This window comes from Calliphora vicina, chromosome 3, assembly GCF_958450345.1.
Source record: "Calliphora vicina chromosome 3, idCalVici1.1, whole genome shotgun sequence".
In the NCBI taxonomy this organism is placed as follows: Eukaryota; Metazoa; Arthropoda; class Insecta; order Diptera; family Calliphoridae; genus Calliphora; species Calliphora vicina.
Window position 1 is genome coordinate 47,968,677 of NC_088782.1, and position 13,939 is coordinate 47,982,615.

General features: G+C 30.3%; 2 protein-coding genes across 2 annotated transcripts; one reads left to right on the forward strand and one right to left on the reverse strand.

The window, feature by feature from the left end:
- Positions 1-5,887: 5,887 nt before the first annotated feature.
- Positions 5,888-7,627, forward strand: LOC135955445 (uncharacterized). The gene has a single exon (XM_065505795.1). The coding sequence runs from the start codon at positions 5,888-5,890 to the stop codon at positions 7,625-7,627; it is 1,740 nt and encodes a 579-aa protein (XP_065361867.1).
- A 4,018-nt stretch (positions 7,628-11,645) lies between these two features.
- Positions 11,646-13,328, reverse strand: LOC135955446 (uncharacterized). Its single transcript, XM_065505796.1, has one exon. It carries the CDS (start codon positions 13,326-13,328, stop codon positions 11,646-11,648), a length of 1,683 nt encoding a protein of 560 aa, XP_065361868.1.
- Positions 13,329-13,939: the final 611 nt, after the last annotated feature.

The following is a 13,939-nucleotide window of genomic DNA, read 5'->3' on the forward strand; positions in this document are numbered from 1 at the left end:
TTGGACACTCTACTCTTGGCCTCAAAGCCAAAGCAGTTATTTTTGGCTCGGAATACATATGTTGTCAGAAAGATGGGAAAAATTCAAAGCTATCAATTGGAAATATGGTGAATAAATTTATAAATAAATGAAAAAATACAGGTGAAAGAATTTGAAAAGAAGGACAGTCTATCTAACATTGTTGAGTTATCTAAGATATCCTAACGAATAACCTGACAGCTACAGGTTGGATTAAGTACCTTTACACATCTGAGGAGTGTTGTGGTCTTATCAAAACGAAGACTGTTTGCTTGTAATGAACTACCACGATAACCGACCAATCAACCGTGATCAGAGTATAACTTATATCAATCCATATTGAGCCTAACCATATTATGCTTTCATCTGAACATCAATCATATAGCCAACCATATAGCGATAATCTTATAATGTGGCGACACATATTTATGATTGCATAGAGAATAGCATAGCTACCGCAACTATATCGCAACCATGTTTTTTTCTTAGATCATTTACTAAATCATTAAAGAAACATTAAAAACATTAAATACTAGCTGGACTCCTAGTATTATGTAAACTGACACTTATCGACAAAATAAAAAAACAAGTTACTTTTCCATTCAATCGATAAAATATTGCAAATATTTATTTATTTTAATCAGTTTTTTTTTCACCAAAATCAACTCAAACAACAAGCACAACATGTTTATTAATTTAACTCCAACTCTTTTGTTTATCTCGGCGATATATCAGTAACCAATACCAAAGCTAGTACAAACATTTCTTATCGCTGTGATTTAATAACGTTCGTCAAACGTCACATTGGAAGGTGGCCATAGTACGGTGGGGCACAACAGCATATTTGGTGTAATTATATCCACAAGTATGTCGACAAAACCGTTATTAGGCTTGCACATTTTTATTAATTTTAATGTACTCGTAGTTTTTATTTAAATTAATTTATGCAATAAATAAATAAATAATACATACATATAAACTAATATTAATATTGTATAATATAATATATGCAAGTAATATTTGTTTTTTATTAAGTGTCGTATTTTGTATTTTGTTACCACTCAATAACTAATATCAAGTGTAAATTGATGGAATTAGTACATAATAAAAATTAAAATATTAAAACAAAAAAATAATGTAGTTCAATCATGATAAAAAGTCTAAGGCTTCAATTGGTTATTGAAAGTGCAAAGCGAATAATAAAATAAATCAATAGCATATTAAAATAGGAAATCGAAACGAATTGAAAATACTCTACTTTATTATTAAACCTTTTGAGGTTAGTATATTTTATAAAATAAGAGTAAAATATCTAGAACTAAAATTGCTCTAACAATTTCCAAACACTTCTGCAATTACTACCATTACTGCATTACCTTATTACTATTTATCTGGTATATCCTCTCTCGTAGCGTACTTCAACAGTGTTCTTATAATTGACCAATGTCAACAAGGAATTTATTTGTTACCAGCTGATTGTTGTTAATAATTTTTAATTGATTTTTAATGGGAACATGTTGATCATTATCTTTTTTTATTATTATTTTTTTTTTATTGTATTTCTTTTTATATTCATGACATGAAATATTTATAAACACAATAAAATATAAAGATTTTTATTATACACGATCTAAGACCATAGAAAAAGACTTGTTGAAAAGAAAACTGATTGATAGAAAACACAGATGCATGGCAACTAGTTGCAATCGTTCGTTGGTTTTAATAAAATACAAAAAAAAATATGGTTTAAGTTTTGCAACTCATACAAATGGTTATTGACAATTGTCACCATTTACAAATTTTTCAATTCTGTTAGCAGAATATTAATAATTGCAATTCTAATGTTGTCAATTATGTATTCGCTTTTTGCATTTTGTTAAATACAAAAATAGAGAACTATAAACAAAATAATGGCATATTTGAACCTCTGGTCGGCAAATAGTGGTCCAAATGGAAAAAGGACGATGATCTCTGATCACTTATATTTTCAACCCAAAATCGATTTTTCATTGAAAATTAAAAGAAACATAAAAGTGGCTATAAGTCAGTAAATAGTGGTCCAAATGAAAAAGGGCCGATGATCTGTGATCACTTGGATTTTCCACCCAAAATCGATTTTTCATATGAAAATTAAAAGAAATATAAAAGTGGCTATAAGTCAGTAAATAGTGGCCCAAATGGGAAAAGGACGACGATCTGTGATCACTTATATTTTCCACCCAAAATCAATTTTTCATATGAAAATTAGGCAAAATATAAAAGTGGCTATAAGTCAGTAAATAGTGGTCCAAATGGAAAAAGGACGATGATCTGTGATCACTTATTTTTTTAACCCAAAATCGATTTTTCATATGAAAATTATAAAACTGGCTATAAATCAGTAAATAGTGGTCCAAATGGAAAAAGGGCATTGACCTGTGATCACTTGTATTTTCAATCCAAAATCGATTTTTCATATGAAAATTAGATAAAATATAAAAGTGGCTATAAGTCAGTAAATAGTGGTCCAAATGAAAAAAGGCCGATGATCTGTGATCACTTATATTTTCCACCCAAAATCGATTTTTCATATGAAAATTAGGTAAAATATAAAAGTGGCTATAAATCAGTAAATAGTGGTCCAAATGGAAAAAGGACGATGATCTGTGATCACTTATATTTTCCACCCAAAATCGATTTTTCATATGAAAATCAGATAAAATATAAAAGTGGCTATAAGTCAGTAAATAGTGGTCCAAATGGAAAAAAGGACGATGATCTGTGATCACTTGTATTTTCAATCCAAAATCGATTTTTTATATGAAAATTAAAAGAAACATAAAAGTGGCTATAAGTCAGTAAATAGGGGTCCAAATGGAAAAAGGGCATTGACCTGTGATCACTTGGATTTTCCACCCAAAGTCGATTTTTCATCAGAAAATTAGATAAAATATAAAAGTGGCTGTAAGTCAGTAAATAGTGGTCCAAATGAAAAGAGGACGATGATCTGTGATCACTTATATTTTCAACCCAAAATCGATTTTTCATATGAAAATTATAAAACTGGCTATAAATCAGTAAATAGTGGTCCAAATGGAAAAAGGGCATTGACCTGTGATCACTTGGATTTTCCACCCAAAGTCGATTTTTCATCAGAAAATTAGATAAAATATAAAAGTGGCTGTAAGTCAGTAAATAGTGGTCCAAATGAAAAGAGGACGATGATCTGTGATCACTTATATTTTCAACCCAAAATCGATTTTTCATATGAAAATTAGATAAAATATAAAAGTGGCTATAAGTCAGTAAATAGTGGCCCAAATGGGAAAAGGACGACGATCTGTGATCACTTATATTTTCCACCCAAAATCAATTTTTCATATGAAAATTAGGCAAAATATAAAAGTGGCTATAAGTCAGTAAATAGTGGTCCAAATGGAAAAAGGACGATGATCTGTGATCACTTATTTTTTTAACCCAAAATCGATTTTTCATATGAAAATTATAAAACTGGCTATAAATCAGTAAATAGTGGTCCAAATGGAAAAAGGGCATTGACCTGTGATCACTTGTATTTTCAATCCAAAATCGATTTTTCATATGAAAATTAGATAAAATATAAAAGTGGCTATAAGTCAGTAAATAGTGGTCCAAATGAAAAAAGGCCGATGATCTGTGATCACTTATATTTTCCACCCAAAATCAATTTTTCATATGAAAATTAGGTAAAATATAAAAGTGGCTATAAATCAGTAAATAGTGGTCCAAATGGAAAAAGGACGATGATCTGTGATCACTTATATTTTCCACCCAAAATCGATTTTTCATATGAAAATCAGATAAAATATAAAAGTGGCTATAAGTCAGTAAATAGTGGTCCAAATGGAAAAAAGGACGATGATCTGTGATCACTTGTATTTTCAATCCAAAATCGATTTTTTATATGAAAATTAAAAGAAACATAAAAGTGGCTATAAGTCAGTAAATAGGGGTCCAAATGGAAAAAGGACGATGATCTGTGATCACTTGGATTTTCCACCCAAAATCGATTTTTCATATGAAAATTAGATAAAATATAAAATAGTAAATAGTGGTCCAAATGGAAAAAGGACGATCATCTGTGATCACTTATATTTTCCACCCAAAATCGATTTTTCGTATGAAAATTAAAAGAAACATAAAAGTGGCTATAAGTCAGTAAATAGTGGTCCAATTGGAAAAAGGACGATGATCTGTGATCACTTATATTTTCCACCCAAAATCTATTTTTCATATGAAAATTAGATAAAATATAAAAGTGGTCGTAACTCATTAAATAGTGGTCCAAATGAGAAAAGTACGATGATCTGTGATCACTTGAATTTTCCACCCAAAGTTGATTTTTCATATGAAAATTAAAAGAAACATAAAAGTGGCTATAAGTCAGTAAATAGTGGTCCAAATGAAAAAAGGCCGATGATCTGTGATCACTTGGATTTTCCACCCAAAATCGATTTTTCATATGAAAATTAAAAGAAACATAAAAGTGGCTATAAGTCAGTAAATAGTGGTCCAAATGGAAAAAGGACGATGATCTGTGATCACTTATATTTTAAACCCAATATCGATTTTTCATGTGATAATTATATAAAATATAAAAGTGGCTATAAGTCAGTAAATAGTGGCCCAAATGGGAAAAGGACGACGATCTGTGATCACTTATATTTTCCACCCAAAATCAATTTTTCATCTGAAAATTAGATAAAATATAAAATTGGCTATAAGAGTGGTCCAAATGGAAAAAGGACGATGATCTGTGATGACTTATATTTTTAACCCAAAATCGATTTTTCATATGAAAATTATAAAAAATATAAAACTGGCTATAAATCAGTAAATAGGGGTCCAAATGGAAAAAGGACGATGATCTATGATCACTTGGATTTTCCACCCAAAATCGATTTTTCATATGAAAATTAGATAAAATATAAAAGTGGCTATAAGTCAGTAAATAGTAGTCCAAATGGAAAAAGGACGATGATCTGTGATCACTTGGTTTTTCACCCAAAATCGATGTTTCATATGCAAATTAAAAGAAACATAAAAGTGGCTGTAAGTCAGTAAATAGGGGTCCAAATGGCAAAAGGACGATGATCTGTGATCACTTGGATTTTCCACCCAAAATCGAATTTTCATATGAAAATTAAATGAAACATAAAAGTGGCTATAAGTCAGGAAATAGTGGTCAAATCGAAAAAGCACGATGATCTGTGATCACTTATATTTTCATATGAAAATTAAAAGAAACATAAAGGTAGCTATAAGTCAGTAAATAGTGGTCCAAATAGAAAAAGGGCGATGATCTGTGATCACTTATATTTTCAACCCAAAATTGATTTTTCATATGAAAATTAAAAGAAACATAAAAGTGGCTATAAGTCAGTAAATAGTGGTCCAAATGGAAAAAGGACGATGATCTGTGATCACTTGGATTTTCCACCCAAAATCGATTTTTCATATGAAAATTAAATGAAACATAAAAGTTGTTGTAAGTCTCAAACGATTTTAAAGATTATGTGTTCACTGAATATAACCTAAATCCTGAGACCTAAGGTTAATTAGTTTTTAAAGTCTTATAGAATTCATTCAATTCCATTCGAAGAAATGTTTGTTAAATATAATTAAGGAAATAAATTAAACTAAAAGGTTTTATATGACTTCTTACCAGTAGGTGGATTTCCTAATTATAGCTTCAAGTATAATTATCAATTGAACCCCTAAAATCCAACTACAGCAATTATTTAATTAACAAATTAATTTTCTTGGAGTTTTATATAATAAAAACAAATATATTTAACAACTTCAAATTATTCGTTAAAAATCATTTGTGCCGTAAAGATAAGAAGACAACATGAATAAATTGAATAATAAAAATGGTTTATTGATTCTAAGTATTTTACTGGCAAACGCCAGGGCACAATTACAACTGAATAGTGTAGTTGGTGAAATAAACTTAGCATTTCAAGTGGAATTAAACGTTTTAATTAATTTTAACTCCAGCAGTGACTTTGACAATTATCAAAAATTATTAACATCAAGTGATAAACCTTTAATCGTGTACAACAATATTAATGCCAATGTTACTCCAATATATCAACAGCAAACAAAGAATTTGTTGGCAGTTGTGTGGCTAAATGAAAATGTAGCAATGAATGACATTATCAACTTTCTGGATCGCATTTTATGGAAATTACACTGGGTGGAAATTATGTTTGTGGCTGAACAGCAGGCAAATAAAACTACTATGGAGACATTATTTCAGCAATGTTGGAGCAAGGGCTTTAGCAATATTGTGTTGTGGTGTCAGGGTCTGTTATACAGCTACAATCCTTTTCCCAAAGTGCAGGTTCTAGAGCTAGCAAATGTGAATGCGTTTACGAATAAAAATTATTTTATTAATTTTCAAGGCTATGAATTATTGGTGCCATTTCGGGAACGTGCTCCTCATTGCTTCAGCTATCACAATAAACAAGGAGATCTAGTGCTGGCCGGATATTGGTATAAAATAGTCGATGAATTCATCAAGTATTACAATGGCACTACGCTCGTTATACCCATTACCATGAAGGAAACACAAAATCCCAAAGATATTCTTAAATTGGCTGCCACTAATCTATTTGATTTTATACCCACGGCCATGTATTTCAGTGATTACTATTCCAACAGTGATGTATTTTACTTGTCCAAGGTGGTGGTTATATGTTCTATGCCTGTGGAAATACCAGAAAGTTGGTATCTGATGATTATTTTCGATGACAATGTCTGGCTGATGTGTGTTTTAACATTTCTACTGCTCTCGCTGGTGATAGCATTAATTTATAGATTTGTTACAAATCACTGGGAATTTTCTAAATCCTTTATGCATGCTTTGACTACCTTGACCAACCTCTCCACCAATTACTTAAATAGACGTTCCTTTTTAATGTATATTTTACATTTTATGCCCATAATAACGGGTTTCATATTGACCAGTTTCCATAATTGTAATTTGTCTAGCATGCTTACGGCTAAAATTTATGAAACTCCTTTGGAGTCTTTACAGGATATTGCTAAAACTAATACCAAAATACTTGACTCTATCAACGATATTGATCAAACATTAAGTTTAGAATCTGTACCGCAATATATTAAGCAGCGCCTGGTTACTGCCGATTCACTGGAGGAATTTTTCCAACTACGCACTAATCTCAATGTAACAGAATATTTTTATACGGGACCCGATGATTTGGCTGAATTTTATTTGTTTCAGCAGAAATATTTAACACGTCCTTTTGCCACCGCCTTAAAAGAGGCTCTTTATCATCGACCATTTTTCTTTGCCATGCCCCACCGTTCTCCGTTTTTACGTCTCTTTAATCACTATCTGATGTACGTTCATGAAAATGGTCTGTACGATAAACTTCAGTACGATGCCAAATGGGATGGTGTAGTTGGAGGCGAGCTAAAGTTTTTTATGGGCTCGTATTATGAAGATAAATCATTGAGCCTGGTTTATTTAAGTAGCGCTTTTATTTTGCTTATTTTGGGTTTAATGTGCTCTTTGATTATATTTGTGTTTGAATTATATTTTGCAAGAAAAAATCGTAAATAAATATTAATAAAAACTATAAATATACATATGAATTTATGAAATAAAGATTATGAGTTTTAATTAATTTTGAGCAAAGAAACACACTTTACAGCCCCTGTGGAACCACAAATTAAGGCACCTCAGACATGCAAAATGATATCCAAGAAAAACTGTATAAGTTCTACAACTAGTTTTACATTATTGTTATATTTCAGTTAGACATTATGATATCCAGAACTTGTTTGCGGAGCTAGCTCTTATTATTTTTTTAATTAAATACTAGGGAAGCTTAACGGAGCAAACACACATTCTTAGGAACAATTCAAGAACTAGTTCTTTCGTCAGTGATTTTAGTTTCAAATTTTCATGTTTGAATTCATTCTACAGCCGTTAAATCGATAGTTCTAGTGGCTAATGCTGCAGACCGCAATGTTGTTTTAATTCCGGCATTTCCAAAACATTTTTCCAATTCCTTAGTATCTCATTCATGATTCATTTATCGTTAGCTTAGTACGCAAACGTGCCAAGTCCCATTTTTTGAATTTTATAGGAGAGAAAAAAAACGTTCTATCTTTTATTGCTTTCAATATTCTTTAGATCTGTGAACGCAGTTCTCTCCTATGATCTGTTGGCTTTAAGTATCAGTTGAAAAAATAAAATAATTGAAATGACTTTAGAACTGAAGCCATTTTTAGGGACTTAGCGCTTTTGATTTTTATGATTTTGTGATTTTTAGCTGGACTTATCATATTTTCTTATAATAAATTTTAATTTCTCGTTTTATTATTTTACAAATTTGTTTTATTATTTGATATTATTTTATAGTATTTAAAGACATAACAAAAAACAGTGTTATTTCATTGCAAAAAAATATGAAAATATGTAACTCAAAATCTTAAATAATTTTGTTTTTTATTATTATTTCTTCAAAATTTAATTTTTTTTATTTTACAGTGAATTGTGTAACCATACTATAGTGATTACATCGAAAAATGTTAATCTTCAAAGTATTATAGCAAATAGTATTGAAAAAGTAGTTTTATATAGAATATTCAATGTATTTTGCTGGACTTAGCATGTTTTCTTATTATTAGTTTTTTTGTGGAGTTAGCACTTTTGCGTATCACTGAAAAATCATCAGTTAGAAACAAAATAACGAAATCTTTTATTGCAAAATATGTATCTTATGTTTTACTATCTTTCAAAATCTTAATTTCAATCAAAAGTGGACTTGTTACATTTGCGTACTAAGCTAATGATATGCATTAGAGTGGGTCAATTTTTTTCTCGACTCGGTTATCAAAATTGTAATCTACGATGAATTCTAAGAAGTTTTGCCGAAGAAACCATGGCTCTAAATTCAAAATCGAGCTTCCCATTTTTAACGCGAAACTTTTTTTATATTTATTGGGCCTTAAAGATGAATCTTTGCAAATGGAGAAAATTAAAAATAAACTTCACCTGAGGATGGTTAAAAAATCTCATATCGTGGTTGTGCGAGAACCTAAAAACGAGCTTTTGAGTCACAGTGGAGGAAATGAAAAAAAGAGCAAATAAATCTGTAACTTCTAAACCGATAATCCGATTTTAATAAAATTTCCAACGACTATAGAGGAGGTGTTGATTAAGCTTTAAATTTTGATTCTACGTATATAAAAATCTTTCAAATCGGATTAAGAACAAAAATTTGGCATAATTTTTAATTTGTAATAACCCGAGACAACCCAATTTGGGTTCTTGAGACTCCGCCCCACCTTAGTGTTGAAAGTCCAAATTCATAACTTAGGCTTCTCTATAGTCGTGAACATTTTTTTTTAAAATCGGATTATCGATTTGAAACTTACAAATTTATTTGCACCTTTTATTATTTTTCATTTCCCCCACTGTGACCCAAAGATCGGTTTTAGGTTCTCGCACAACAACAATATCAGATTTTGTAACCATACTCGGGTAAAGTTTATTGTTAGTCTTCTCCATTTGCATAGATTCGTCTTTTTTGTCTTTCTTTCATTTCGAACAAGTCCAAAAATAGTCAAGTTTCTTAAAAGGCTCAATAAAGAAAAATATAAAATAGGAAAGGAAAATTTTCGCGTTAAAAATGGGAAGCTTGGTTTTGATTTTAAACCCATAGTTTCTTCGGCAAACTTCTTAGAATTTATCGTAGATTACGATTTTGATAACCACTTAGTGCATTTTTTTATCCATACAAATTGACCCACAGTAATATGCATATATTTAGGAAAACCACAAATTTCGAAGTATTTAACTAAAAGTTTAAAGTATACTTAGGTATGCTAAAACTAATTTTTCTCATTGCGCGTTTAAACCAGTTCCAAAAAGATGTTTCGGAACTAATAAGTGGTCTACAGTAGGGTTCTAAAGGTTCATTGTTCGAAAAATCGACTTCTTCCTGAAAAAAGTCGAAATCGACTTTGTGGTCGGAAAAAAGTCGAACAAACGATTATGTTATCTCAAAAGTCGAATAGTCGATAAAAGTCGACTTTTTAGATTGTTAATAAAATTTTTAATTGCAACTTTATACTTGCTTTTTTCTACACAAAATTCTTACAACATTCTTCTTACTATTATCGCCCTAATAAATTTCATTTTTATTGCTAAACATTACAAAAGGCGCATCGAAAAAAGTCGTTAACTAAAAAATTTAGATGAAAATAATTCAAATTTTTATTGTATTACTAAGAGAAAAGTTCGGCAATTATGAATAAAATTTGATATCTGGCAAATGTCCACCACGACCACGCTGACAGATGTCGATTCTTTCATCAAAATTTTTAATCAGTTTTTGGCAAAAGGCTAGTTCTGAGTTTTAAGGCAGCAATCGTTTCGTATGGCTCCGTATATATTCTGTCCTTAAAATAGCCCCACAAAAATAATCCAGTGGTGTTAAATCTGACTGGCCGCTTAATCATCTTCGAAAAAAACGGCCGAATTACGCCTCCATACCACACAGCGCACCATACAGTGACACGTTCTACATGCAAAGGCTTCTCAATAATCTCTCTAGGATTTTCAGAAGACCAAATGCAGCAATTTTGCTTATTGACATACCCTGACAAGTGAAAATGGGCTTCGTCTGAAAAAAATAATTTTTTTCAGAAAAAGCAGCGAAATGTCACTTTAACAGAACCACCATTTTCATAGGGGATTTTAATTATTTTAATACGATTTACGAGCGAAATTGAATTCATTGTAACAATTGGAAATGCATCTACTACGAATATGTCAAAAGAAAACTAAAAGTCAAAACTATCATGTTGCTGGTGTTGCCACAATTGAAAAACAAAGTTCTTGTTGAAAAACCCTGTACTTTATAATAGCATTCTAACGAACGAGTTCCGAAAGTAAGAACAAAAGGTACTTTTTTGAAAATTTAAAAATTTTTTTAAATTGATTTTTTCTAGAAGATTTCAACCCAAATATTATAAAAATACCAAAAAATCGAAAAAGTACCTTTTGTTCTGCGGCTGCTCAAATAGTGTCGGATATTTTAAAAAACCGCTCCAAGTTATGGTAGCATGTTTATTAAAGTAAAATCCAGGGCTCTGCTAAATCTATGTATGTGAAATTTCATGTTAAAAATCCCATTATTCGCTCGCGTTATGCTCTTTTATTTTTGAAACACTGTCACGTTTGGCCAATTTAGTGGGATTATGATTTTGACAGGCATTTTGCTAGCAACTAAATTGCAAAATTTCACAATCCCTGGTCTACATCTTCATTAGCTACAGTTTCCTTATATTGAAAGTATAAAACCAATGATTGAAACGATCAAGAACTTAGCACTCATTTTTAACTCAAATATTTGTTAATTATTGCCATTACCTAGCTTCGATATCTTTTTTACTTACTGCGAATACAATTATTTGTCCATCACTATTCAAAATTATTAACATTTACCTTTGAGCAGTCCTATAATATTCAACGCACCTTAAGAATACTTTAAATTTCCAGGCTTACCACATATCACAGTTTAAAAAACGGAGTCAAACATAAGTAATTTTATGCCAAATTTGTTTTATTATTTAGATACTCTCAATTTAAACTTGTAATACACAATTTCACTTAAAAACGCAATAACTGACAAAACTACACCACTGAAATACAAAACCAAAGGTGCATACATATATTCCAATGTTAGAAGATGATCATTATTATTTTCAGTATCTTTAAAATAGCTAATTTGTCCGCTCAGTATGCCCTCCCATTCGATGTCATTAAAAATCTTTTGCAATAAACCAGAGTCGGTCATATATTTCAAATAACGATTAAATAATTGAATAAATGGTAGATTATGACGCATGGTGAAAAAATTTTGTTCTGTGATTAAAACTGGGTTTATCTTCCGCACCAATGGAACTTTAAGAAACTTTTGTTGTAGCATAAAGAACTTGATTTTGTCCTCAAAGTCCATATGCAAGAAAGAAGCGTTCAGACTACGACGTTTATCATCCACATCAATTGCGTTCGTAAGTATTATACGTTTGAAAATAACTGGTGGCATGGCGGACACAGAAATGAAATGCATTAAGTCATTTCTATACATTAACAATTGCAAATCCGTGGCATTTATGTCCTTTAAGGTTTTAATTTGAGGCTCATAGATGGTCAATACTAATATGCTGGATAGTTTACATAGATACATTTGCACCATAATAAAACCATAAAGAAACAGGCAAATATACACTGAATCGCTGATAAGATTGGATTTTTTAAAGATCTTTATGTGATGTTGATATATAGACAAACTTAAGACGTAAAGGAAAGATTTGGAAAAATCCACTTTAATGCCTTTAACATACAATATAGAAACAGGGACTATGGAGCATAGCAATACTAATAGAATACATAGAAACCATATTTCCTTTTTAAAGGGTGTTTTAAAATATTGATACTTTGGAATTGGTTTAGCATTAGGTACCATTATGACTACATTGACATTGCCCAATACATCAGAAGCGGTAAAATTTGGATTGGGATAGCCCATAAATGGTACAGCATCCATTTTACTAAATGCCAGATCTCTTAGAAGACCGTTTATATTATCGCTATTATAATCATTCGGATATTCAATGAATTTGAAATTATATTGTTGAATAAAATTGATTAAAATTTTAAAAAAATAGCCAGCATAAATAAGATTTCCATGAGAATCTCTATAACGATAGCAGCGTGGTGGACTTGAAGTTATTGGAAATGTAAATGGGTGTTGATGATAATTTACCATATCCTTTTTGTCATAAAACTCTTGCATGGAGGACAATTTCATAACCTTTAAATACGGCAAGGGATTATAAGTATAAATACGTTCATTGTGAAGAAATAAAACTCGTACAAATCCATGATTCCAACATAGTTGAGATATTTGATGTAGATATTCCAGTTGCTCTTTCTCAGTATCAATAATCCATAATACATTAGTAAAATGTATTAACTTTAAAGTTTTTACCAACAATTTAATTATTATTTCCAAATTGTGTATTTTATCATATTTCAAATCAGAATACCACTCTCCATGAAAAATGATGGTCATTACATTATGACTGAAAATGTTGTGTATTTCCTTTGTGTCTTGCATATATTCTTTAGCCGTTTTTAGTACTATAGATTTATCTGTATTCCTTAGAATATTATCCATTTCCCGATTATTCGCAGAGGGCTGTCCTATAATTATATTCCATTCGATGTTGAGATGTTTGTTCATGTCATTAATTAGGTTAATTATATTTCCTTCAGCTAAATAGTACTTCCCATAGCAAAGTATTGCAAGCAACAATAAAATATTTTTATACATTTTTATTAGAAGTATTTCAAAACAAACTTTTCACTTGAATATTTCATTTACTATTAGTTGCTGTATGAGTTTCACACTTTTACTAAAGCGCAAAAAATATTGAATTAAATAAAGTAATCTTTAATCTAATTTTAAAAATTTAACCCTTTTTTGATCAGGTAACATACAAACAATAACTAAATTGGAAAAGGAATATGTTTTTTTTTTAGAAAATCTAAAACGACGAAATATTTGATTAAAACAGCCTAATTTATGAAATGTACTATATTGACCCGGTGCGCTTCGCTACCCCTGTCGAAGTAAAATAAAAAATGTGAAAAGATTTTATAAGCAAATAAATGAATATAATAAATACCGGAATTTCTTGTTTGTGATTAATTGCATACTATGCCGTTGAAAGTATAAAAAATATCCTGTGATTTTAAAAAATCTTGAAGCTTTTTTAAGACATTCGCCTATTTTTAGTCAGACTCCTTATAATGATATGAAAGCTATTTATTATAATAGTTAAAGTAATGCTT